This window comes from Corticium candelabrum, chromosome 15 (genome assembly GCF_963422355.1).
Source record: "Corticium candelabrum chromosome 15, ooCorCand1.1, whole genome shotgun sequence".
NCBI classification, from domain to species: Eukaryota; Metazoa; Porifera; class Homoscleromorpha; order Homosclerophorida; family Plakinidae; genus Corticium; species Corticium candelabrum.
The window spans coordinates 1,943,212-1,969,382 of NC_085099.1; the positions used below are offsets into that span (position 1 = coordinate 1,943,212).

General features: G+C 40.5%; 5 protein-coding genes and 1 long non-coding RNA gene across 6 annotated transcripts in view; 3 read left to right on the top strand and 3 right to left on the bottom strand.

Annotated features, from left to right (window-relative positions):
* The window catches only part of LOC134191424 (ras GTPase-activating protein nGAP-like), a 20,741-nt gene extending 18,594 nt beyond the window's left edge, over nucleotides 1-2,147 (bottom strand). Inside the window, exons 1-4 of the mRNA XM_062660042.1 lie at nucleotides 2,040-2,147; nucleotides 1,892-1,977; nucleotides 1,749-1,815; nucleotides 1,568-1,692 (exon numbers count right to left, since the gene is read on the bottom strand). Of these exons, the coding sequence (XP_062516026.1) occupies nucleotides 1,568-1,692; nucleotides 1,749-1,815; nucleotides 1,892-1,977; nucleotides 2,040-2,094 (333 nt within the window). The 5' untranslated portion in view covers nucleotides 2,095-2,147. The remainder of the gene's footprint in view (nucleotides 1-1,567; nucleotides 1,693-1,748; nucleotides 1,816-1,891; nucleotides 1,978-2,039) is intronic.
* Nucleotides 2,148-2,570: 423 nt separating this feature from the next.
* LOC134191398 (uncharacterized) lies at nucleotides 2,571-7,807 on the top strand. Its single transcript, XM_062660009.1, has 8 exons — nucleotides 2,571-3,156; nucleotides 3,449-3,583; nucleotides 3,648-4,614; nucleotides 5,872-6,089; nucleotides 6,490-6,564; nucleotides 6,628-6,946; nucleotides 7,242-7,396; nucleotides 7,455-7,807. Exons 1-8 carry the CDS (start codon nucleotides 2,581-2,583, stop codon nucleotides 7,620-7,622), a joined length of 2,613 nt encoding a protein of 870 aa, XP_062515993.1. The 5' UTR covers nucleotides 2,571-2,580; the 3' UTR covers nucleotides 7,623-7,807.
* Nucleotides 7,808-9,597: 1,790 nt separating this feature from the next.
* Nucleotides 9,598-14,317, top strand: LOC134191077 (ankyrin repeat domain-containing protein 29-like). The gene is made up of 10 exons (XM_062659638.1): nucleotides 9,598-9,750; nucleotides 10,797-10,895; nucleotides 10,967-11,059; nucleotides 11,394-11,498; nucleotides 11,721-11,914; nucleotides 11,975-12,057; nucleotides 12,450-12,511; nucleotides 12,571-12,720; nucleotides 12,990-13,041; nucleotides 13,767-14,317. The coding sequence occupies exons 1-10, from the start codon at nucleotides 9,727-9,729 to the stop codon at nucleotides 14,057-14,059; spliced, it is 1,155 nt and encodes a 384-aa protein (XP_062515622.1). The 5' UTR covers nucleotides 9,598-9,726; the 3' UTR covers nucleotides 14,060-14,317.
* A 140-nt stretch (nucleotides 14,318-14,457) lies between these two features.
* Nucleotides 14,458-15,880, bottom strand: LOC134191630 (uncharacterized). Its single transcript, XR_009971819.1, has 4 exons — nucleotides 15,703-15,880; nucleotides 15,205-15,400; nucleotides 15,109-15,143; nucleotides 14,458-14,545 (listed from the first exon to the last, which is right to left on the bottom strand). It is a non-coding gene; the product is annotated as an uncharacterized LOC134191630 (long non-coding RNA).
* A 5,108-nt stretch (nucleotides 15,881-20,988) lies between these two features.
* On the top strand, nucleotides 20,989-23,920 carry LOC134190844 (ankyrin repeat and SOCS box protein 11-like). Its single transcript, XM_062659369.1, has 7 exons — nucleotides 20,989-21,099; nucleotides 21,322-21,515; nucleotides 21,576-21,658; nucleotides 22,135-22,196; nucleotides 22,256-22,405; nucleotides 22,676-22,727; nucleotides 23,478-23,920. Exons 1-7 carry the CDS (start codon nucleotides 20,989-20,991, stop codon nucleotides 23,768-23,770), a joined length of 945 nt encoding a protein of 314 aa, XP_062515353.1. The 3' UTR covers nucleotides 23,771-23,920.
* A 2-nt stretch (nucleotides 23,921-23,922) lies between these two features.
* On the bottom strand, nucleotides 23,923-25,904 carry LOC134191629 (proteasome subunit beta type-7-like). Its single transcript, XM_062660252.1, is given in 6 exon segments — nucleotides 23,923-24,245; nucleotides 24,420-24,454; nucleotides 24,516-24,607; nucleotides 24,678-24,737; nucleotides 25,663-25,734; nucleotides 25,737-25,904. Coding segments are annotated over 6 exon segments (438 nt in total). The 5' UTR covers nucleotides 25,875-25,904; the 3' UTR covers nucleotides 23,923-24,204.
* Nucleotides 25,905-26,171: the final 267 nt, after the last annotated feature.

Below are 26,171 nucleotides of genomic sequence, written 5' to 3' on the forward strand. Positions count from 1 at the left end.
GCTACAAGGTGGCCAGATCAGTGATACACACGATATAAAAATGGATACAATCTGGCTATTGTATTATATTGTATTATATTCAGTGTTCTCCCCAGAAATCCTAGAAGACAGAGCAGAATACTCCGTAAAGTGGGCGTTACCCAATGCCACGCCAATGGCAGTTAAACACCAACTTGCACATGAACACCAGCTGTGAAAGCATGGTTAGTTTAAGGGCTGCATGCGTGGGTGTAAAAGTGTTAGTGTTTTGCACAATTAGATGCCACCGGCTTTCTTAGTTAATTAATTTAATAAGCTTACTTGGATCCCCAAGTCTTGGCATCTGGATGATCTACTTTAGCTAAAAGCTTAATTGCTTAGAACAAGGCAGAGCAGCCCGCTCTGCCAAAAGATCCTGGGAGAACACTGATTATATCGTATTATATTGTCTGGGCTGAAGCAAACGCGTATTGATCAATTACTATGATGCAGGTTTTGCTGCAGAGTAAATTGATTACATTAAAAGCTATACGCTGTAGTTAGGTGGACATTCTATAAAATTGTTGGACTTCAGAATGACACACTACAGTGCCGCACTTTACAAATCAAATTGTTAATTAACTTTAATTTTTAGAAATCAATAAGTAATTTTAAAATCTATAAAAATTTAGCCAATGTATATGCATGTAGCCAGTGTTAAGAGACAGAAAGTTTTAGGGCCAAGGTTGCTCTACACTTGAAGATCCTCACACATTATCCATGTGGATAATGGATGTGAAGGGATTAGCAAAGAAAGAGTGAGATGACGGCATGCTTGGTAGTCCTTCAGTCTGTTTGAGTGTCTGTCTGTTTGTCTGTGTCTGTCTGTCCATCCGTCTGTCTGTCTGTTGTCTGTCTGTCTGTTCATGTCTGTCGTCTTTCTGTCTGTCTGTCTGTCTGTCCATCCGTCCATCTGTCTGTTCTGATCAATTACTACGATGCAGGTTTCGCTGCAGAGTAAATTGATTATAAAAGTTATACACTGTAGTTAGGTGGACATTTTATAAAACGGTCGGACTTCAGAATGACACACTACAGTGCCACACTTTAAAAATTAAATTGTTAATTAATTTTAATTTTAAAAATCTACAAAATTTAACTAAAATGTATATGCATGTAGCCAGTCTTAAGAGACAGAAAGTTTTAGAGCCAAGGTTGCTCTACACTTGAAGATCCTCACACATTTGGTCAGGCTAATGGCCGACATCACAAAAACTGACTCAATCCACTCTGCATTGAAACTGACTCTTACCTATCTGGAACCTAAACAACCGGCCGCCGTAATACAACAACCCATCAATCAACTCCATACGAACGGCATTTCCGGAAATTATTCAAAAAACCCCAATTTAATTGATATCAACTACTATTCAAACCTCTTATCGCCGCCATTTCATTAGCGAACGACAAGAAACACTATTTGTACAACGCGCTATCGATCGAACGACCGGCGAAACGCGCACCGACGCGACAAACCGTCGTTTCGTTGCCGTTTCTCGCGACGCGCGCATTCTGCTCGGCATATTGACTGACAAGACGGGCAACTCACCGACGTCGAGGCGTCAGACTGATTGGGTACGCGCTTTAGCTCCTCCGAGTCTGAGTGGTCGGACGGTTGACGACGCACGGAGCCATCGACAGGCTTCAGCGCCTGCTTGACGCTCGATTTGCTCTCTGCAAACAGAGAAACCTTACAGTCGCTGTGACGACACGCGACTCACCATCTTCACTTGTCTGCTGCTCCTTCTCATCGTTGTCTAATCGCGCGACCGGCACTGGCGACGAGACGACGACTGTCTGCTCGAAACGAGAAAGAAAGGAAAAAAATTATGGTTGCACATCCGGGTATTTGAAAACGAAATGTGCCGATTACTTCTTTGTTCTCAAAGAAACGGAGGCGGCGATCGTCTTGTGAGAGAACGCAGTAGCGTTTCTTCCATTGGGCTTGTTCGGAGTTATCTGGAAGGACGGCAGTTGGACGTTCAGCATAGCAACGTGAAACCATAGAAACCTGTTCGTACCGCATATCGATATCCATCCCTCTAGTCTGAGGGCTACGTCTCCGGCTGAATTCATGCTCGAGTGAAGCGAGCTCAACGCATGGCGACTCTCGTCTCTTTCAGAGTTGAGATCACGTGATCAACATCGCCCAATCCCAAGGTTACTTCCGGTAGAAACAGTTGTTATCCGGGCAATTGAAAGTGATTGTGCGAACTGGACGAATCGTATTGCGGCATCTAGATATAAAAAGTGTATGAGATGTGAATTGAACTCTTACGTCATTGTGTATTTACTGCGTGCACAGCGATTTTTTAGTCCCAGGTGGCGTGTTTGACGTTCAGCGCGGTTAATTAGGTGCGCGTGGTGAAGTACTAATACATCATCAGCAGGGTTCAGTGACGCAAGAAAATCAGCTGGTAATATAACAACACAACCACTAAAATATGCGTCTGTCGCAAATTATGTGTGTACACAATCGACTTCCTGTATCACACATCACATCCGGGATGTCGCAAACAACAGATTGTGTTGCGTGGGGTGTCCCACAAACCCCGCCCCGCCATGAAAGGCTTTGCCACAGTCAAGCGGCCGCGGGATCTTTTTATGATATTTGTTATATTTGCGCTCTTTTCTGTCTCACTATACACGTCCGTTCTGGTGGTTTTCTTCGAATCCGACAAGCGAATCGTCCTCTCGACCGATTACCGCCCTCAGAGGCGATGGCAGGAGCTGACACACCTCCAGAGTCTTATCACCGACCTTCACGGCGAATTAAGTGAAGCTTTGGCGGAAAGAGACGGTCTTGAGAATCAGCTGAAAGAAATTGGCGGGAGCCAAGTTGTTCGACCAATCAGAAACCGCGTGTCTTCTCGATTGAGAAATGGACCTCTGCTGGGGTGTTCTCATATTGATGCGATCCGGATTGTTAGTACGGTGGCTGTCGGGTCGGCGAAGGTTGTGCAGAGAGGTTTGTTCGGCGCGAAAGAGGTTCTCGTGAAGAGTGTGAAGAGTAATGGACAGATGGTGAGAAATTGTGGTGAAAGGATGAGTGTTGCGGAATGTGTCATGCTGGGAAGATACAGATTGCTGAGGGAAATATCGATGTTGATCGATTTGAGAAATGAGAACGTTGTGGAGGTGAGTTGTGTGTGTGTGTGTGTGTGTGTGTGTGTGTGTGTGTGTGTGTGTGTGTCTGTGTGTCTGTGTGTCTGTCTGTCTGTCTGTCTGTCTGTCTGTCTGTCTGTCTGTGTCTGTGTGTGTCTGTCTGTCTGTCTGTCTGTCTGTCTGTGTCTGTCTGTGTCTGTGTCTGTCTCTGTGTGTCTGTCTCTGTGTGTGTGTCGGTGTGTGTGTGTCTGTGTGTGTGCACGCGCGTCCATGTGTGTGTGTCCATGTGTGTGTGTCCATTGTCATTCGTCCATATTTTCTACAGATAATTGGTCGATGTGTTCGAGCATCCGACGACAGTTCAGATGTAAATAGTCAAAACGTACTACTTGCAACAGAATATGGCAAATCTGTTTCAATAGATCAATTACAATTACTTCCATTGAAACAGAGACTAGAAGTGAGTCATAAATAACTATTTTTAATTGTATCAATAACGAAAGTTGGATGTCGACGTGTTCTAGTTGAGTGCGAATCTTCTCAACTTACTCTCATTTTTAAGTCGCTCTCCAATCGGTTCGGTACGTATCGAACCATTCGATTTAACCCAGTTTCGAATGATTGGCGATCGATTAAAATTAACACACGTGGACAGTGTGACATCAAGTGAACCATCTTGTCAGATCGACAACGACTGCATCATCTCAAGTCTCGTTTCATGGCAGTCTGCATGCCACAACTTTGTCTGCACCGGCTACAACTTATTATCGAATCTCAAAGGCGCATACAGCAACATGTTGACGCCTCTTTTACTTGTCAATCAAGAACTGAACAAGGAGCAAAGTCGTGAAATAACAAACTTACTAAACTCGCTTTTGTCGGAGAGAAACATGAGTCTATCGTTTGTGTCCAATAGTCTACGAAATATTTATCTCGTCGAAGAGCAAAAGGAGAGAGAAGAGGACGAAGCCGCAGACAGAATGTCACTCTTTAATGATCTCAACACAACGAATTACCAACAGAAAGAAGCAGCACGAATCGAAAAAGCACGAAATCAAGACACGAACAAGAAGGAAGAAACGAGCGATATCAACGATGGCTACAACGAGATTATTGACGTCGATTTTCCGGGAATGTACGACTATAATTGCCGTCGAACTCGTGCGAAATGGGGCTGCGTGTTGGCCGTCAACGGCTTGCCGGATGCCAAACACAAGTGCGACAGAGACGCGATATGCAAGGCATTTGTTATGGTGCCTCATCATTCTCGTACCGGTTGGTCGGTCGCATTTCTTAAGAACGGCACGACGGGATACGTGAGGCACGAGGGCACGAACGTTTACATTAAACAGGATGGAGTCGCCTCGCGCATGTACACCGGCAATCGGTCTATTTCGAGTCAGAGGAACGACGTGTTTGCGTTGAAGGAGACACGCAGCAAGGATGCTGTTGGTAATGTGACTCGTTTTGGTGCAACGAGTTGTGATATTGGTATGTGATTGATACGATAAAATGCAACTTTTGTGTTTGTTTATGTTTGTACTGTTAATTACGTCACTTGTTTGCAAGTTCATTGGTTTTTACATTTGCTTGTTAGTCTGTTTGCTTATCTGTTTGTTTATCTGCTTGTTTACCTGTTTGTTTATCTGCTTGTTTACCTGTTTGTTTATCTGCTTGTTTACCTGTTTGTTTATCTGCTTGTTTATCTGCTTGTTTAGCTTGTTTATCTGCTTGTTTATCTGCTTGTTTGTCTGTTTGTTTATGTGTTTGTTTATCTGTTTGTTTATCTGCTTGTTTGTCTGTTTGTTTATCTTCTTGTTTATCTTGTTTATCTGCTTGTTTATGTGTTTGTTTATGTGTTTTTTATCTGTTTTTTATCTGCTTGTTTATCTGTTTGTTTACCTGCTTGTTTATCTGTTTGTTTATCTGCTTGTTTACCTGTTTGTTTATCTGCTTGTTTATCTGCTTGTTTATCTGTTTGTTTATCTGCCTGTTTACCTGTTTGTTTATCTGTTTGTTTATCTGCTTGTTTACCTGTTTGTTTATCTGCTTGTTTACCTGTTTGTTTATCTGCTTGTTTGTCTGTTTGTTTATCTTCTTGTTTAGCTTGTTTATCTGCTTGTTTATCTGTTTGTTTATGTGTTGTTTATCTGTTTGTTTATCTGTTTTTTATCTGCTTGTTTATCTGTTTGTTTACCTGCTTGTTTATCTGTTTGTTTATCTGCTTGTTTACCTGTTTGTTTATCTGCTTGTTTGGCTTGCTTATCTGCTTGTTTATCTGCTTGTTTGTCTGTTTGTTTATCTGCTTGTTTGTCTGCTTGTTTATCTGCTTGTTTGTCTGTTCTGTCTGTCTGTTTGTCTTCATGTTTACATATATTTCTCATTTGTTTATTTGTGTTTGTGTGGTTGTTTATTTGTTTGTTTGTCTATTTGCATGTTTTGTTTGTCTATTTGTGTTTATGTATGTAAGTTTGTTTGTCTTGGTGTTCTGTGCAGGTTATCTACTTCTGTTGTTTGACTACTTATGTGTCTGTTTGTTTGTCTCTTGTACTCGTCTGTTTCTTTGTTTGTTTATTTATTTTTTGCTTGTTTGTCTGCTTTTTTATTTGTTTATTTATTTCTGTCTATTAGTGTGTCTCTGTTAGTTCACCTCTGTTTGTTTATTGTGTTTATTTCTTTGTCTATTCGTTCATGTATTTGTTTGCTTATCTCTGTCTGTGAGTCTTATTCCAGATTTCTATTTTTCAGATGATATTATGAGGTCACAACTCAAAGTGAGGATTGAACGTGAGTATCGTCTAATGCAAGATCTGGGCTGGCCAGGCATGACAGACACATCGTGGATAACTCTCTTACGCACTGGGATAGTGAATGTTGCGGATCAGAGCAAAGTTCCTGATGACTCGAATGGTGGCAACGTACTCGTCACAGTGTCAGGAGATCACATAGAGAAAGCTTGGTTTAAGGTGTGAAATTGAAGTAGAACGCACACACACACACACACACACACACACACACACACACACACACACACACACACACACACACACACACACAGTGACACACACACACACACACACACACACACACACACACACACACACACACACACACACACACACACAGTGACACACACACACACACAGTGACACACACACACACACACGCACACACACACGCACACACACACACACACACACACACACACACACACACACACACACACACACAACCCACACACACACATGGACAGATTGACCAAGTGACAGACAAACAGATAGGCAGTGAACAAGTCTTGACATCTTATCCAATAGACAGACACAAATGTGCAGTACGTGCTTATCAACTACTAACGTTGTTGTTCAGGTTGAACCTGGCACTTATTCCAAACGAAGACACATAGCTCACGTCGCTTTTTTCTACCTCGATCGTCTCCTGGGTGTAAGTCACCAGTACTGTCCATCGATTACCATCGAATGCATGTAGCAACATGTTGCTGTCTAGATGTACCAGACAGTGCCGACGACGGGTCGAGTCTTTTCCCTCCAGGAAATGCAACACGGTCACTTCTCGTCTATTCAGAGTGAAGTGAAGAGACGGTTTAGTACTCTATTGAATCATGATGGAACACTAGGTGGTTCCATGTCGGCTTGGGTCGAGCAAGAAGTGAGCGTCAAGACAAAGCTATCCGTGTCACCCAATTTAGAACTTGCATGGGCCATCTCACCACTCACACAACAACAGAAGAATGATTTGGAGTATCTTATTGTCATGTGGTTTGGAAGGCTCAATCAAACACCAGACCAGTTTCTTAGTACAAACGGTAGGTAGGCACTAAACTTTTTAGTGTGTGTGTGTGTGTGTGTGTGTGTGTGTGTGTGTGTGTGTGTGTGTGTGTGTGTGTGTGTGTGTGTGTGTGTGTGTGTGTGTGTGTGTGTGTGTGTGTGTGTGTGTGTGTGTGTGTGTGTGTGTGTGTGTGTGTGTGTGTGTGTGTGTGTGTGTGTGTGTGTGTGTGTGTGTGTCTGTGTGTCTGTGTGTGTGTGTGTGTGTGTGTGTGTGTGTGTGTGTGTGTGTGTGTGTGTGTGTGTGTGTGTGAGATTAATGTCTCTTATATGCAGGACGGATGGTGCATCTAGATGGGCAGTTGGCACTGCAACAATCTGCTGTCGAAGTCTTACCCTACTTCAACGTTTGCCAGTTTCCTCGTCATCTCGTCGAGTTGCTTAAGTATTTAGAGAAACACGAAGAAAACGGATGCAAACTGAGCAAACAGGTCCCACCAATCATTTCCTATTTGGTCTGTTTTTCTTATCAATCGTGTTGTCTTGCAGTTGTCTAACATGCTGCAGTCTGATCCTCTACGTTTACTACCAGATGATTTTGAGAAACAATCTGCCGACTCGTCTCTCTCCAAATTGGATGAAGATGTAGACATGTTTCTCAATGTTGTAGAGAAATGTGTCAGTCGGTTTGGAGAATCGATTGCTTTATACGACTAATCGTCATCTCACAACTGACAGAATTCCAATGGAAGTCGAATTAACATTCTGGTTGATATCAATTATATTTGCATTGTTTTTATGATTCTTAATCGATTGCCTAAATAAAATTTGTATTAAATGTTTGTGTTTACGTTGTATGTGTTGTGGAGTGTACGACGTTGTCACGTGATAGAAACACACAATCACGTGGTAATTGATGACGAGCATGCGTTGACAAGAATCATTGGGAAGGTTTTATTTCACCTCCTTGTAGGTCCGGTTGGTGTGTATGCGGCGAGGGCATCGTCTATTGTGAAGTTAAGCCCGGTTCACAGTACGACGCTGACGCAGACGTTTGCGATCGTCGTCCTCGACCTCCCAGACCCGTGTAGCGCCGATTCAAAATCATCACGTGCTCATTTGGAACGCCCCCTGGCGTATTGTATTTTGACTTCGTGTGGCTGGTGTGTATGCGGTGAGTACATCGTCTATTGTCAAATTAACGCTTTAGTCGTGTAGCTAGATTGCTATGTGTGAGAAAGTTGTGTGTGATGATGATGATAGAGAAGTGAAACATACTCTAGAGATAACTGGACTGGCGGGCAACTGATGCTCTTTTGTGTAGTGGAGGTTATGTTTGTATCGGCGTTGGTTGGTTTGTTTGTGGATAGATTTGATCAAATTTGACGAAATGCTAAGAGAACGTTGAACAATTGTGATGAGTTTTGGGATTTTTATTTAAATAAAAGGGGAAAGTCCCCTAGTATATGTTGGACGCCCCTAATGTTGTACAGTCAATGGTATCGACCCAAACAAGCACACACGTAAGCGATCAAACAAACTAAACTAAGTTGCACTAGCGAGCACTTCGTCTCACCGTCTCAGAGTTGTTTGCTCCTCATGATCAGCTAGATCCAAGCGAGTAGAGCACAAACACGTATGTTTTGACTTGTACACACCTACTTCGTGTTGCCAAATGCAATATGTTTCGTGCAGCATGAATTATTCAACGTGAACAGTAGAGACTGTGTGACTCTAGGAAACCTACAGTCTTTACAAAAGATGCAAGAAACAGAAATCATCAGAAAGTCAGGAAAGGCACAAACAAAAGAATGTGATGCTTACCAAGCTAAGAGTGGGCACTTACAACGTGGTGAGAGCAGCAACGGCAGCTCCCTGTGTGGTGGATTAAGTGATCCTGCTACCAAGTACAGAAAACACAAAGGAGGTTGGATTGGCTGTGACAAACCGCGTTGCGATCGATGGTTTCACTGTTAGTGCCTAACCTCGATGAAATGCTTGATTTGAGCAAATGTTGGATTTGTCCAAACTGTCCAAACTGTAGAAAGACTTTAGACATTGTTTGGAAACCGTGTAGTCATAATGAGACACGACACGAGGTCGAAAGAGCAGCTAGACTCGCCTTCATTATTCGTAAATATCGAAGGTTTGACATCAGCTTCTGGCTTGCAAATGTTGTTGTAGTACTACTGACAGGTAAAGGTAAACCACCTATAAAGAGGAGCTGAATTTACACTTTTATTTATGAGCCACATATGATTGTGTACAAAGTGTCCAACATTAGGGTACTTTACTCTAGTCCGAATCAGGGTGCCCTTCGAGGGCTTGGCTTCTCTTAAAAGTTTTTACGAGAAAGTGAGATGACTTCCTATTTCACTCCTAGTCACCCATACCATCTCCATGCAACTATTATGGACAAATTATGTCGATTAACGGTATTTGTACTACATGCTATGGTGAACACAAGCTTTTCAAAATAGTTGCCATGGAAACAGTTGTTAATGGCATGAGGTTTGTGCTCTCTGTATGCTGTTTCGTTTTGATCTAGCTTATCTTTATCGCACAATTAGTGCATTTATTGTGTAATTATGAGAAATTTACTTGGATGATAGAAATGAGATGAAGTCACATTGTTGGGAAATATTTGCATTTTTGTTTTTGTTTGTGAGTTGTTTTGTGTAGTGGAGTGTAATTGTTTGTTTGTTGTGTAGAGTTGAGATTGTTAGAATATTTAGAGGTTTTGGCCATTTCACTGAACTAAAAAAGAATTGTGTGAAGTGGTGGGGAAAGTGGAGTTCAGTCATTAACGTGTCTTTTAGAGATGGGAAATGAAATCAGTAGACAGGTATGTGTTGTGAGTTATAAATTTGAGTGTATGACAAATCGGTTGCTCGGTCGCCCTTGCCAACCAGAAATATGACCGGACAACTGAAACAGCAGACTAGGGTTGGCCAGGGACAACCAGCTGACAGCTACCCTCCCTACCAGCATGACATTTCCTTTCTGAGCAAGTCTATGCATGTGAGATGGAATCTGTGGTTGACATATCATCTTTTGAGATTCACTAATGTGTTGAAGGGACCACTTCAAACTTCACTTCTAAATTATCCAGTTTTCTGTTGTTAAAGCATTACACACTCAGCCATGTTTTGGTACTGTAGTTAGCATGCTATAATATTTACCTCGTGTCCATGCAGTAAGGGGTAAAGTGATCAGTCGTCCACATGAAAATCACCATATCTGAAGATTTAGGCATCAGTGAGTAGTAATCACCAACAAAACATTGGAAATGAAAAATAGGAGCTCTACAATCTTACTGGCACTCCAGAGGCAAGAAAATGCGAGATTTGTACTTTTAGGACATTGTCCAACAGTGTTACACTTTGCTACTAACTACTGTATGCAACGTCCACATTCCTATGATGTTTGAGATTCCATGGCATAATAGATCGATGGCCCATTGTTTTTGACTAATGATGCTATCAGTGTTCGGTTATCAGGTAAATACTACGTTCAGACTCTTGCAATGCGACAAATTGCTTTAGGGTTGATCCCTTCAAAGGGCTGGGCTGTCATAAATGCATGTGGCAATTTTCACAGAGATTGGACATAAACGTAGTCGTGATGGACATCTGTTAGTGTGACAGACAAATGTTGGTCGACGGTCATAGCACAATTATATATTATAGATGTGACATTCATAGTCATCACGACATGATTGTACATTCTATATGTTGCTGGAATAATGTAATGGATTTATAGTTGATGGGCAACCAGAATAATGACTGGGCAACTAAAACTTTAACATTTGGTTGACCAGGAAATAGTCAGAGGTGGGACAATTTGTAAAAGTTTTAGAATATGTAAAGATACCGGCTGGTTCCATTATAGGAAATGGAATTGTTTGAAGCTGTGAAGAGAGGTGATATTGAATCAGTAACGCGTCTTTTGGATATGCAAGTTGACATCAATAGACATTATTTCTTTGGGGTATGTGTTGTGAGTTATAATGTGTGTATTGGATGTTGAAATGAACTGCACGTCGTTTGGTCTCAAAATAGAACACTCTTCTGATACAAGCGTGTAGGAATAAAGAGAAGGAGATTGTTGAGTTGCTGCTCAGTAAATCAGCAGATGTTAATGTGACTGGCTGGGTGAGTTGATTGAGTGTGTGAAAGTGTGATGTGTTGTTGATAAGATGATAGATATCAACTAGATGTAACAATCTAATCCAACAATCAACGTTTTGGTTTGTTCTTGCTGGTCAAGAGGCAGCAGTGTTGACTTGTGACTGGCTGAAGCAGCCATTGCATGCAGAGATGAATAATCTTGTTGGTTTTTATTTCATTCAACTTGGACTGTTGGAGACTATTTTTGCAGTAGTTATTGTCTTATCAGGTCGTCTTCATTTTCTATTTTCTTTTCTCTTGCAGCATGTGTACAGTGTGATGGAGGAATAATGATAATAATACATTCTTGTGTATGCAGGATGGAGAGACAGCTTTGATTGTATCTATAATTATTGGATCACAAGATATTGTTGATCTATTACTGACTGTCAAAGATATTAATGTGATGAAGAAGAGTGGTTTGGTGAGTTTGAGTATTGAGAGGTTGAGTTGATATTGTGGTGTCTGTTGTGCTTGTATTAAACATATTTGTGAGTGTAATGCATTGATTTTGCTATTGTTTGTGTTTGTGTGTTGATCATTCTATTGAATGTCTCATTGTGTGTGTTGAATGGAATGTCTGTTGCTTTAATATATTTTAACATAAACACTCTCTCACTATCTTATCAGTTTCTTGTTTACTCAGGATGGATGGACAGCCATCCATTATGCTGCAATGCATAATCACGTGACCATTGTAGAGAGACTTTTGTGTTGTTCTGTTCCTGTTGATATCAATGATAATGCTGGTTGTACACCACTGTGGTTGGCTGCCCGTTATGGTCATGTGTGTTGTGTTGATGTTCTTCTAAAACATGGAGCGAGTCCCCAACATGAGAGGTGATGCATTCAATATCCTTCAGTCAATAATATTACTAACGTGATGTCATTGTGGGATAGTGAGTTGGGATCATCACCACTGGAGATTGCCAAGCAATATGGTCACAGTGATGGGGTTGAGATGATGGAAGAAGCCATAAGATGTAAGTCAAAGAAACAATTAATTTGTGTTTTTGTTTTTTCTTTATTTGATTTAATGTGATGATTTTGGTGTGAGGTTAGATTGATATTGTTGAATGATTTGCTTGTTATCTTGTCTGTGGAGCTATTGTAGTGATGTGCTGCTTTTGATCTTCTCACTTCTTTTCCTCTCAACATTTGGGTTGAGGTGATGTGTCTGCTTGTTTTATTGTGTGTTTTGTGTCTGTGTGTCTGTCCATTTCAATTTTGTCAATAGAATCAGTTAATGAGTTAATAATATTTTACTGTTGTCTTCTTCTCTACATATCTGGGTGATAATAGTTTGTGTGAGTTTTTATCTTTTTGAACTTTGTATCTCTGTTTCTGCATTGAATTGACTTTCTTCTTTGTACAGTGAGATCTCGTGTCTATGTGGAGAGAGACGTGTCTATCATGAGACATCAATATGAAGAGAAAGTAATGTGACTTTTTCATCTCTAGTTGTCTGTTTTCCAAGTTGTGTTTGTGTTGCATAGATTGCTGAACTGCAGAGTGAAGTGGAGAAGAAGACAGAAGAATTAAGACAATCATCCCTGGTCCATGAGAGTGAAGTCATGAAGTTGACAAATATGATCCAACAGAAAGAGAAGGAAATACGACGTCTCAGAATGTCAGCAGCTGATAGAGTAGGACAAGCACACACATTGTTCACATGTACAGTAGCATGACTTTTGACTTTGATTCATTTTTCTGATTGAGTTGGTTGTATTTGTATTTAAATAATACAATAATGTATCTTTATTTGTTTGTTTGTATTGTGTTAATACATTCAATTTACATACAATAGATACACACAATACTTATACGTGAGGTCACATAACAATTTGGTTTTGGCATTTGTTACTGATTTAGATGGAATGGATGATTGTGTACATAACATTTTCTTCTCTTGCAGGTTGGTGAACGTCAAGGGGCTCCTGAGGCTTGGTTGTTGATGCAGCCACCAGGTGTGAAGTGTGTGTGTGTGTGTGTGTGTGTGTGTGTGTGTGTGTGTGTGTGTGTGTGTGTTTCTTAAAAGCTAGGTTTTATTCCCAGTAGCAGCACTATATGAGGATTAGGTGCAAAAGTAGACTTGATGAATAAGCGGTCACCAACAATCTGACATCAGTGTTATGAGAATGTGATGGGAGGACATGTGGTACTATAGAATATGACATACAGTATATATGCTCTCTGATGGTACTGGAAATGGCAAATTCTCTGTCTATTAATTAGCCCATTTCCTATAGTCTGTTTTGGTCAAGGGACCATCTTATCGCAGTATCCATAACATCTGTATGCAGATTGGCCTTGAAAAGCAATTTCTTTGTTTCCAATATTTTTGGTCAGTTTACTGTGTCCATGCTGGTTGGTTGGCATGTTGTATGGTTTACCCTGTCAACATTCACTGAATCATTTTTACACAAACTCATCTCATGTAAATCAATTATGTCTCTGTGACTTTGTTTATTAATTTTACTTCATTTCTCATTTTTCTTCATATCTCTATGTCTTTTATTACTAAGTCTATGATGGTGTGTGTTTTCTGTAAAACACACATGTGTCATATTGTAAAAATGCATGTTAGATATTCTATGCTGTCAATGAGTCTTTGTGAGCTTACAATACAGTCCAACAGTTTTCGATAGTCTACTGAACCAATGATGTCTAATACAATACTCATTTGATTCAGGAGACGTCATACGTGCTGTTGTTGCTCTGGCTGGTGATCAGTGGAGTGACGTTGGATTTGAGTTGGGATACAGAATGTCTGAACTCCCCACAGTGACATTGTCAGCTTCTTTACCTTCGAGCAAACTAAATGTGATACTGAGGAGAAAGGCTGATGCTGTCGGTACCAGCAATGTTGTTGGTATCATCTTGTCTGCTTGCCGGCGTATTCCCTTGCCAATTTGTGCTGCTACAATAAGAGATGAGGTGGTTAGACATCAAGAGAGACTGAAAACGCAGAACGGTGGACAATAGAATAATTGACTTTGTCACTTTGTTGTCTGCATGGCTGATCATATGGTTTAGTGTTGATCAAGTGATGTGTTACCTTTTGGTAGGAGGCACATCTTTTCTGTTTGTAATGCTACATGCTTTCTTGCTGCTTTCGTATGTTAATGGGATTATTGCAATAGAATAGATTATGTTAATACAATGGATTTCATTCAGAACAATTTTTATGATCACTGCTACACACACACACACACACACACACACACACACACACACACACACACACACACACACACACTATAGTGACATGTTGTCAGGCATCATTGACAGATCAGTCTACAATGCATCATTTACTTTCCTTATTACCATCAATATTCAACACCCAGGTTTCTATCACCATCCATTTCCTCTACATTAATCTCTATCTCTCCATTTGTTCCTCTCCCAGCTGTCTCACTTGCTCGTCTGTCACTTCAAATGGAATAGGAACGACACGCTCATGCAAAACAGCTAACAAACAACAACAAATAATGTCAACAACAACAAATGATGTAAACTACAAATAATGTAAACAACAACAACATAGTGATGAAAACAACAACAAATAATGTAAACAACAACATAGTGATAAAAACAATAACAAATAATGTAAACAACAACAACATAGTGATAAAACAAAGATAATGTAAACAACAAACAATGTAAACAACAAAAAATAATGTAAACAACAACAAATAATGTAAACAACAACATAGTAATGTAAACAACAACAAGTACTGTAAACAACAACATAGTAATGTAAACAACAACAACATAGTGATGCAAACAATATATAATGTAAACAACAACAAATAATGTAAACAACAAGAAAAAATTATGTAAACAACAACAACATAGTAATGTAAACAACAACAACATAGTCATGTAAACAACAACAAATAATGTAAACAATAACAATTAATATAAACAACAATAAATAATGTAAACAACAACATAGTGATGTAAACAAGAACAAATAATGTAAACAACAACAAATAATATAACCACCACACAACACACTAACATGTCAATACCTGTTGTTCCTCTCTTATAGCTGTAGTCTCCTTGTCTGTAACACATGACATATCGATTAAACACGATTGTGGTGGACGACGTTCTAATGGTTTCACCTCTCTCCTTTCACATTGGCTTCATCAAAAGGTCTGAGGTTGTCAGCCGTGATAACACACAAGTCGATGTTGGTCTATTGATATCAACCAAGGATAACTTGGGAAATGTGGAGGTAGAGAATGTTTGTGTTCTGATCAAATCATTGAAAACTCCGGCTGCTATTGCATTGCGTACCAATAACTTGACATCCTCCTCCTATAATAGACAGTAGACAGACAGACAGACAGACAGACACAGACAGGCAGAGAGACAGAGAGACAGACATACAGATAGACAGACAAACAGACAGACAGATGGACAGACAAACATATAGACAGACAGACAGACAAATGTACAGACGAACAGACAGACATATGGACAGACAGACAGACAAACAAACAGACAGACAGATGGACACACAGGCAAATGGAAAGACAAACAGACAAACAGACAGACAAACGGACAGACAGATGGACAGACAAACAAATAGACAGACATACAGACAACCAGCTGATTACCTCCATGTCAGGATGGTAATGTGCCTCAAACCCAGCCATCGCGGCAAGTGAACCCGATCCCATCATCACATATTGCAACGTGTCTGTACTGCCATGAGGTCCAGATGAGGTCCAGTGTGCTCATGCAAGCAGTGCCTTTTTCAGTATCAAGGATACGCGTCAGTGCTGCTCTTATGTCTGGTGGCGTTGATAGCACACGACATGTAGCCTCGACCTCCCAGACCCGTGTAGCGCCGATTCAAAATCGTCCACCGTGGCGAATTTTTTTTAGGCCCGGTTATTTCAAGTCCCGGATAAATATCCCGGATAAATTCTAGATTCACGTGCTTGACTTTTTAGTACACGCGCCGCGGCTATCCTGCACGTGAGTTTGCAGGTGTCGCACTTGTCACAGTGCAATTCCCCGTCTGTTCAATTTCGCGCTCTTTTCAGCTGAAAGCATGTTTATAAACTTCCCTGCTTCTGTTTCATTCACGTTGGAGAAGAGGTTAGCTAGTAGCAATTAGCGAAGGCACTTCCGCTAGGAAACCTTACGTAGCAGGAGCTGTCTAGGCTGCGCCTCACGTTGTACATTTGACCTGCGTAGATCTGTAAGAGAGCTATCCCGTCAAGATTGCACTAGGCTGATCTTCCCTCATGTCAGCCCAGAGAAAGGAAGCATCATTTGCATGACTGGAACTAATCAGTTCAGTGATCCACACAACAGAAGCATGATGCCCAGCCATTCTACCTGTACAACATGCAGTAGAGCATTGAGTAGGAAGGAGAATGAATCTAGCGAAAAGGCTTTGAACAGGCATTATGGTGCATCATTTCTATTTGGAATCTTTGATCTGGATGCAATGCATGAATTCCTTGCAATTCATGAAGCCAAGAGAATAGCATCAGAGGTCAATAAATTGTGCACAGATAGTATATAGCAACTTTCTAACAAATCTAAACACAACATGCGCACACACACACACACACTGTCACACACACTGTCACACACACACACTGTCACACACACACACACTGTCACACACACTGTCACACACACACAGAGACACACACACACACACACACACAGACACACACACACACTGTCACACACACACACACACACACACACACACACACTGTCACACACACACACACACTGTCACACACACACACACACACACACACACACACACACACACACACACGTGCACACGCGCACACACACACACACACACACACACACACACACACACACACACACACACACACACATTCACAAACACACAAATATGTGCGTGCGTGCGTGCCTGCGTGTGTGTGTATGTGTTGATATTAATAGGTATGTGCCGGGGGGGAGAAAGTCTACATTGTTATAATTTACCATTTACACATTCATGTTAGTATTTAACTGAGCAAACAGGTTGCACCAATCATTTCCTATTTGGTATGTTTTTTCTACCAATCGTGTTGCCTTGCAGTTGTCTAACATGCTGCAGTCTGATCCTCTACGTTTACTACCAGATGATTTTGAGAAACAATCTGCCGACTCGCCTCTCTCCAAATTGGATGAAGATGTACACAAGTTTCTCGATGTTGTAGAGAAATGTGTCAGTCGGTTTGAAGATTGCTTTAATAAATGATCATCTCACAACTGACAGAATTCCAGGACGTCAACTGATAGTATAGTTGATATCAATTGCTTTGTGTTTTTTGCGCGGAAGTATGACGCGGCGGAAAGGGACGCGGCGGAAAGGCGTCCGGCTACGCAAGACTATCAATTGCCTAAAATAAAATTTTATAATGTTTGTGTTTTGATTGTCGTTTTTATGCGTTTAATAGCGAAATTGATATTTGGCACAAGACTATATCACGTGACAAAAACACACAAGCGTGTGTAAGCGTGGCGAGCATGCGTCGACAGGAGTCCCCGGGTGTATCGGTAAGATTTTGTTTTTTCACTTCGTTGTGGCTGGCGTGTATGCGGTGAGTACATCGTCTATTGTCAAGTTAACGCTTTAGTCGTGTAGCTAGATTGCAATGTGTGAGAAGGTTGTGTGTGATGATGATGATAGAGAAGTGAAACATACTCTAGAGATAACTGGACTGGCGGGCAACTGATGCTCTTTCTGTATTGGAGGTTATGTTTGTATCGGCGTTGGTTGGTTTGTTTGTGGATAGATTTGATCAAATTTGACGAAATGCTAAGAGAACGTTGAACAATTGTGATGAGTTTTGGGATTTTTATTTAAATAAAAGGGTAAAGTCCCCTAGTATATGTTGGACGCCCCTAATGTTGGACAGTCAATGGTATCGACCCAAAGAAGCGCACACATAAGCGATCAGGCAAACTAAACTAAGTTGCACTAGCAAGCACTTCGTCTCACCGTCTCAGAGTTGTTTGCTGATCAGCTAGATCCAAGCGAGTAGAGCACAAATGCGTACGTTTTGACTTGTACACACCTACTTCGTGTTGCCAAATGCAATATGTTTTGTGCAGCATGAATGTGTGACCCTAGGAAACCTACAGTCTTTACAAAAGATGCAAGAAAAAGAAATCATCAGAAAGGCAGGAAAGGCACAAACAAAAGAATGTGATGCTTACCAAGCTAAGAGTGGGCACGTACAACGTGGTGAGAGCAGCAACGACGGCGCCCTGTGTAGTGGATTAAGTGATCCTACTACCAAGATACAGAAAACACAAAGGAGGTTGGATTGGCTGTGACAAACCGCGTTGTAATCGATGGTTTCACTGCTGGTGCCTAACCTCGATGAAATGCTTGATTTGAGCAAATGTTGGATTTGTCCAAACTGTCCAAACTGTAGAAAGGCTTTAGACATTGTTTGGAAACCGTGTAGTCATAATGAGACACGACACGAGGTCGAAAGAGCAGCTAGACTTGCCTTCATTATTTGTAAATATCGAAGCTTCAACTTCTGCTTCTGGCTTGCAAACGTTGTTGTAGTACTACTGACAGGTAAAGGTAAACTAGCTATAAAGAGGAGCTGAATTTACACTTTTATTTATGAGGCACATACGATTGTGTACAAGGTGTCCAACATTAGGGTACTTTACTTTAGTCCGAATCAGGGTGCTCTTTCGAGGCGTCGTCTTCTCTTAAAAGTTTTTTTACAAGAAAGTGAGATAACGTCCTATTTTGCGTCTGGTCACCCTTACCATCTCCATGCAACTATTATGGACGCATTGTGTTGACTAACAGTATTTGTACTATATACATGCTATGGTGAACACAAGCTTTTCAAAATAGTTGCCACGAAAACAGTTGTTAATGGCTTGAGGTTTGTGCTCTCTGTATGCTGTCTAGTTTTGATCTAGCTTATCTTTAGCACACGATTAGTGCATTTATTGTGTAATTTTGAGAAATTTATTTGGATGATAGAAACGAGATGATGTCACGTTGTTGGGAAGTATTTGCATTTTTGTTTTTGTTTGTGGGTTGTTTTGTGTAGTGGAGTGTAATTGTTTGTGGGTTGTTTTGTGTAGTGGAGTGTAATTGTTTGTTTGTTGTGTAGAGTTGAGAGTGTTAGAATATTTAGAGGTTCTGGCCATTTCACTGAAGGAAAAAAGAATTGTGTGAAGTGGTGGGGAAGGTGGAGTTCAGTCATTAACGTGTCTTTTAGAGATGGGAAGTTCTTTCAGTATGCAGGTATGTGTTGTGTGTTATAAACTTCAGTGTATGACAAATCGGTTGCTCGGTCGCCCTGGCCAACCAGAAATATGAGCAGACAACTGCAACAGCAGACTAGGGTTGGGCAGGGACAACCAGCTGACAGCTACCCTCCCTACCAGCATGACATTTCCTTTCTGAGCAAGTCTATGCATGCAGATGGAAGCTGTGGTTGACATATCATCTTTTGAGATTCACTAATGTGTTGAAGGGACCACTTTACACTTCACTTCTAAATTACCCAGTTTCTTGTTAAAGTAGTACACACTTACAGCCATGTTTTGGTACTGTAGTTAGCATGCTATACTATTTACCTCGTGTGCATGCACTAAGGGGTAAGTAATCTGTAGTTCACATAAAAATCACCATATCTGAAGATTTAGTCATCAGAGTGAGTAGTAATCACCAACAAAACATTGGAAATGAAAAATAGGAACTCTACAATCTTACTGGCACTCCAGAGGCAAGAAAATGCGAGATTTGTACTTTTAGGACATTGTCCAACAGTGTTACACTTTGCGACTAACTACTGTATGCAACGTCCACATTCCTATGATGTTTGAAATTCCATGGCATAATAGACTTATGGCCCATTGTTTTTGACTAATGATGCTATCAGTGCTCGGTTATCAGGCAAGTACTACGTTCGGACTCTTGCAATGCAACAAATTGCTTTAGGGTTGATCCCTTCAAAGGGCTGGGCTGTCATAAATGCACGTGACAATTTTCACAGAGATTGGACACAAACGTGGTTGTAATGAGCATCTGTTAGTGTGACAGACAAATGTTGGTCGACGGTCATAGCACAATTATACATTATAGATGTGACATTCATAGTCATCACGACATGATTGTACATTCTATATGTTGGTGGAATAAGGTAATGGATTTATAGTTCATGGGCAACCATAATAATGACTGGGCAACTAAAACTTTAACATTTGGTTGACCAGGAAATTGTTAGAGGTGGGACAATTTGTAAAAGTTTTAGAATATGTAAAGATACCAGGTGTTTCAATTATAGGAAAAAGATGAATTGAGTGAAGCTGTGAAGAGAGGTGATATTGAGTCAGTAACGCGTCTTTTGGATATGCAAGTTGACATCAATAGGCGTTATTTCCTTGGGGTATGTGTTGTGAGTTATAATGTGTGTATTGGATGTTGAAATGAACTGCATGTCGTTTGATCTCAAAATAGAACACTCTTCTGATACAAGCGTGTAAGAATAATCAGAAGGAAATGGTTGAGTTTCTACTCACTAAATCAGCAGATGTTAATGGGACCAACTGGGTGAGTTGATTGAGTGTGTGAAAGTGTGATGTGTTGTTGATAAGATGATAGATATCAACTAGATGTAACAATGTAATCCAACAATCAACGTTTTGGTTTCTTCTTGCTGGTCAAGAGGCAGCAGTGTTGACTTGTGACTGGCTGAAGCAGCCATTGCATGCAGAGATGAATAATCTTGTTGGTTTTTATTTCATTCAACTTGGACTGTTGGAGACTATTTTTGCAGTAGTTATTGTCTTATCAGGTCGTCTTCATTTTCTATTTTCTTTTCTCTTTCAGCATGTGTACAGTGTGATGAAGGAATAATGATAATAATACATTCTTGTGTATGCAGTTTGGATGTACAGCTTTGATTGTATGTGCAAGGATTGGATCAGAAGACATCATTGATCTTTTACTGAATGTCAAAGATATTAATGTGATGAAGAAGACTAATGGTGTGAGTTTGAGTATTGAGAGGTTGAGTTGATATTGTGGTGTCTGTTGTGCATGTATTAAACATATTTGTGAGTGTAATGCATTGATTTTGCTATTGTTTGTGTTTGTGTGTTGATCATTCTATTGAATGTCTCATTGTGTGTGTTGAATGGAATGTCTGTTGCTTTAATATATTTTAACATAAACACTCTCTCACTATCTTATCGGTTTCTTGTTTACTCAGGCGGGATGGACAGCCATCCATTATGCTGCAATGTATAATCACGTGACCATTGTAGAGAGACTTGTGTCTTGTTCTGTTCCTGTTGATATCAATGATAATGATGATCGTACACCACTGTGGCATGCTGCCCGTTATGGTCGTGTGTGTTGTGTTGATGTTCTCCTAAAACATGGAGCGAGTCCCCAACATGAGAGGTGATGCATTCAATATCCTTCAGTCAATAATATTACTAACTTGATGTCATTGTGGGATAGTGAGAGTGAAGGATCACCACTGGAGATTGCCAAGAAAGAGGGTCACAGTGATGTGGTTGAGATGATGGAAGAAGCCATAAGATGTAAGTGAAAGAAACAATTAATTTGTGTTTTTTGTTTTTTCTTCTTTTGATTTAATGTGATGATTTTGGTGTGAGGTTAGATTGATATTGTTGAATGATTTGCTTGTTATCTTGTCTGTGGAGCTATTGTAGTGATGTGCTGCTTTTGATCTTCTCACTTCTTTTCCTCTCAACATTTGGGTTGAGGTGATGTGTCTGCTTGTTTTATTGTGTGTTTTGTGTGTGTGTGTGTGTGTGTGTGTGTGTGTGTGTGTGTGTGTGTGTGTGTGTGTGTGTGTGTGTGTGTGTGTGAGTGTGTGTGTGTGTGTGTGTGAGTGTGTCTGTCCATTTGTCAATAGAATCAGTTAATGAGTTAATAATATTTTACTGTTGTCTTCTTCTCTACATATCTGGGTGATAATAGTTTGTGTGAGTTTTTATCTTTTTGAACTTTGTATCTCTGTTTCTGCATTAAATTGACTTTCTTCTTTGTACAGTGAGATCTCGTCTCTATGTGGAGAGAGACGTGTCTATCATGAGACATCAATATGAAGAGAAAGTAATGTGACTTTTTCATCTCTAGTTGTCTGTTTGCCAAGTTGTGTTTGTGTTGCATAGATTGCTGAACTGCAGAGTGAAGTGGAGAAGATGAAAGAAGAATTAAGACAATCATCCCTGGACCATGAGATTGAAGTGACGACTTTGAGAAACGAAATCCAACAGAAAGAGAAGGAAATGCGACGTCTCAGAATGTCAGCAACTGATAGAGTAGGACAAGCACACACATTGTTCACATGTACAGCAGCATGACTTTTGACTTTGATTCATTTTTCTGATTGAGTTGGTTGTATTTGTATTTAAATAATACAATAATGTATCTTTATTTGTTTGTTTGTATTGTGTTAATACATTCAATTTACATACAATAGATACACACAATACTTACACGTGAGGTCACATAACAATTTGGTTTTGGCATTTATTACTGATTCAGATGGAATGGAATTGTGTGTGTAGCAACATTCTCTTCTCTTGCAGGTTGGTGAAGATCAAGTGGCTTCTGAAGCTTGGTTGTTAATGCAGCCACCAGGTACAGTGTTACGAGTTGTGTGTGTGTGTGTGTGTGTGTGTGTGTGTGTGTGTGTGTGTGTGTGTGTGTGTGTGTGTGTGTGTGTGTGTGTTTCTTAAAAGCTAGGTTCTATTTCCAGTAGCAGCACTATATGAGGATTAGGTGCAAAAGTAGACTTGATGAATAAGCAAGCAGTCACCGACAATCTGACATCAGTGTTATGAGAATGTAATGGGAGGACATATGGTACTATAGAATATGACATACAGTATATATGCTCTCTGATGGTACTGGAAATGGCAAATTCTCTGTCTATTAATTAGCCCATTTCCTATAGTCTGTTTTGGTCAAGGGACCATCTTATCACAGTATCCGTAGCATCTGTATGCAGATTGGCCCTGAAAGCAATTTCTTTGTTTCCAATATTTTTGGTCAGTTTACTGTGTCCATGCTGGTTGCTTGGCATGTTGTATGGTGTACCCTGTCAACATTCACTGAATCATTTTTACACAAACTCATCTCATGTAAATCAATTATGTCTCTGTGACTTTGTTTATTAATTTTACTTCATTTCTCATTTTTCTTCATATCTTTATGTCTTTTATTACTAAGTCTATGATGGTGTGTGTTTTACAGACGCACATGTGTCATATTGTAAAAATGCATGTTAGATATTCTATGCTGTCAATGAGTCTTTGTGAGTTTTTACTATCCAGCAGTTTCGAAAGTGTAGTGAACATTTGTATTGTACATAATACTCATTTGATGTAGGAGATGTCATGCGTACAGTCAGTGCTCTTGCCTGTGATCAGTGGAGTGATGTTGGACTCGAGTTAGGATACACAATGCCTGAACTCAACTCACTCACTTCCTCAATTACTGCATCTCACAGCAAGCTACACGCCATACTGAGAACAAAAGCTGCTGCTGTCGGTACCAGCAATGTTGTTGGTATCATCTTGTCTGCTTGTCATCAGCTTTCCATGCCAATTTGTGCTGCTGCAATAAGAGATGAGGTGGTTAAACGTCAAGAGAGACTGAAAACACAGAACGGTGGACAATAGAATAATTGACTTTGTCACTTTGTTGTCTGCATGGCTGATCATATGGTTTACTGTTGATGCAGGCAAGTCATGTGTTACATTTGGATGCTTTCTTATGCTTTTGTATTCATGTTTATGTTAATACAACAATTACATTTATTTTTTTACGATCACTGGTACACACCACACACACACACACACACACACACACACACACACACACACACCACACACACACACACACACACACACACACACACACACACACACACACACAACTATTAATTAAGTGACAACATCAAGCATCTTTCACAGATCAGTCTACAAGCCATCATTTTCTCTCTTTATCAACATTAATCTATTCAACACCCAGTTTTCTATCACCATCCATTTCCTCTACATTAATCTCTATGTCTCCATTTGTTCCTCTACCAGCTGTCTCACTTGCTTGTCTGTCACTTCAAATGGAAAGGAACGACACGCTCATGCAAAACAGCTAACAAACAGCAACAAATAATGTAAACAACAACAAATAATGTAAACAACAACAAATAATGTAAACAACAACAAATAATGTAAACAACAACAAATAATGTAAACAACAACAACATAGTGATGTAAACAACAACAAATAATGTAAGCACCACACAACACACTAACATGTCAATACCTGTTGTTCCTCTCTTATAGCTGTAATCTTCTTGTCTGTAACACATGACATATTGATTAAACACGATTGTGGTGGACGACGTTCTAATGGTTTCACCTCTCTCCTTTCACATTGGCTTCATCGAAAGGTCTGAGGTAGTCTGTCTTGTCAGCCGTGATAACACACAAGTCGATGTTGGTACCAGAACCCTATTGATATCAACCAAGGATAACGTGGGTAAAGTCATTATGTGGAGGTAGAGAATGTTTGTGTTCTGACCAAATCATTGAAAACTCCGGCTGCTATTGCATTGCGTACCAATAACTTGGCATCCTCCTCCTGTAATGGACAGTAGACAAACAGACAGACATGGAAAACAGGCAGACAGACAGACAGATGGACAGACAGACAGACAGATGGACAGACAAACAGACAGACAGACAGATTGACAGACAAACAAACAGAAAGACAAACAGATGAACAGACAGACAGACAGACAGATGGACAGACAAACAGACAGATGGACAGACAGACAGACAGATGAACAGACAGATGGACAGACAAACAAACAGACAGACAGACAGATTGACAGACAAACAAACAGACAGACATACAGATGAACAGACAAACAGACAGACAGATGGACAGACAGACAGACAGACAGATGAACAGACAGACAAACATACAGATGGACAGACAGACAGACAGACAGATGAGCAGACAGACAGACAGATGGACAGACAAACAAACAGACAGATGTAAAGATAAACAGACAAACAGATGGACAGACAAACAGACAGATGGACAGACAGACAGACAGATGGACAGACAAACAGACAGACAGACAGATTGACAGACAAACAAACAGAAAGACAAACAGATGAACAGACAGACAGACAGACAGATGGACAGACAAACAGACAGATGGACAGACAGACAGACAGACAGACAGATGAACAGACAGATGGACAGACAAACAAACAGACAGACAGACGAACAGACAGACATACAGATGAACAGACAAACAGACAGACAGATGGACAGACAGACAGACAGACAGATGAACAGACAGACAAACATACAGATGGACAGACAGACAGACAGACAGATGAGCAGACAGACAGACAGATGGACAGACAGACAGATGTAAAGATAAACAGACAAACAGATGGACAGACAAACAGACAGATGGACAGACAGACAAACAAACATATGGACATACAGACAAACAGACAGACAGACAGACAAACAACAAGCTGATTACCTCCATGTCAGGATGGTAATGTGCTTCAAACCCAGCCATCGCAGCAAGTGAACCCGATTCCATCGTCACATATACGGCAACGTGCCTGTACTGCTGTGAGGATAAATACTGTACAGATGAGGTCCAGTGATATCAACACCACCCAACACAAGAGCAGCACTGATGTATCCTTGATACTGAAAAAGGTACTGCTTGAGCACACGACACGCCATACCAACTCGAGCCTTCACAAACACACATATGTATCAGTGTGAGTGTGTGTGTGTGTGTGTGTGTGTGTGTGTGTGTGTGTGTGTGTGTGTGTGTGTGTGTGTGTGTGTGTGTGTGTGTGTGTGTGTGTGTGTGTGTGTGTGTGTGTGTGTGTGTGTGTGTGTGTGTGTGTGTGTGTGTGTGTGTGTGTGTGTGTGTGTGTGTGTGTGTGTGTGTGTGTGTGTGTGTGTTGATATAAATATTAACATGAATGTGTAGATAGTAAATTATAACAATGTAGACCTTTCTTCCCGGCACAC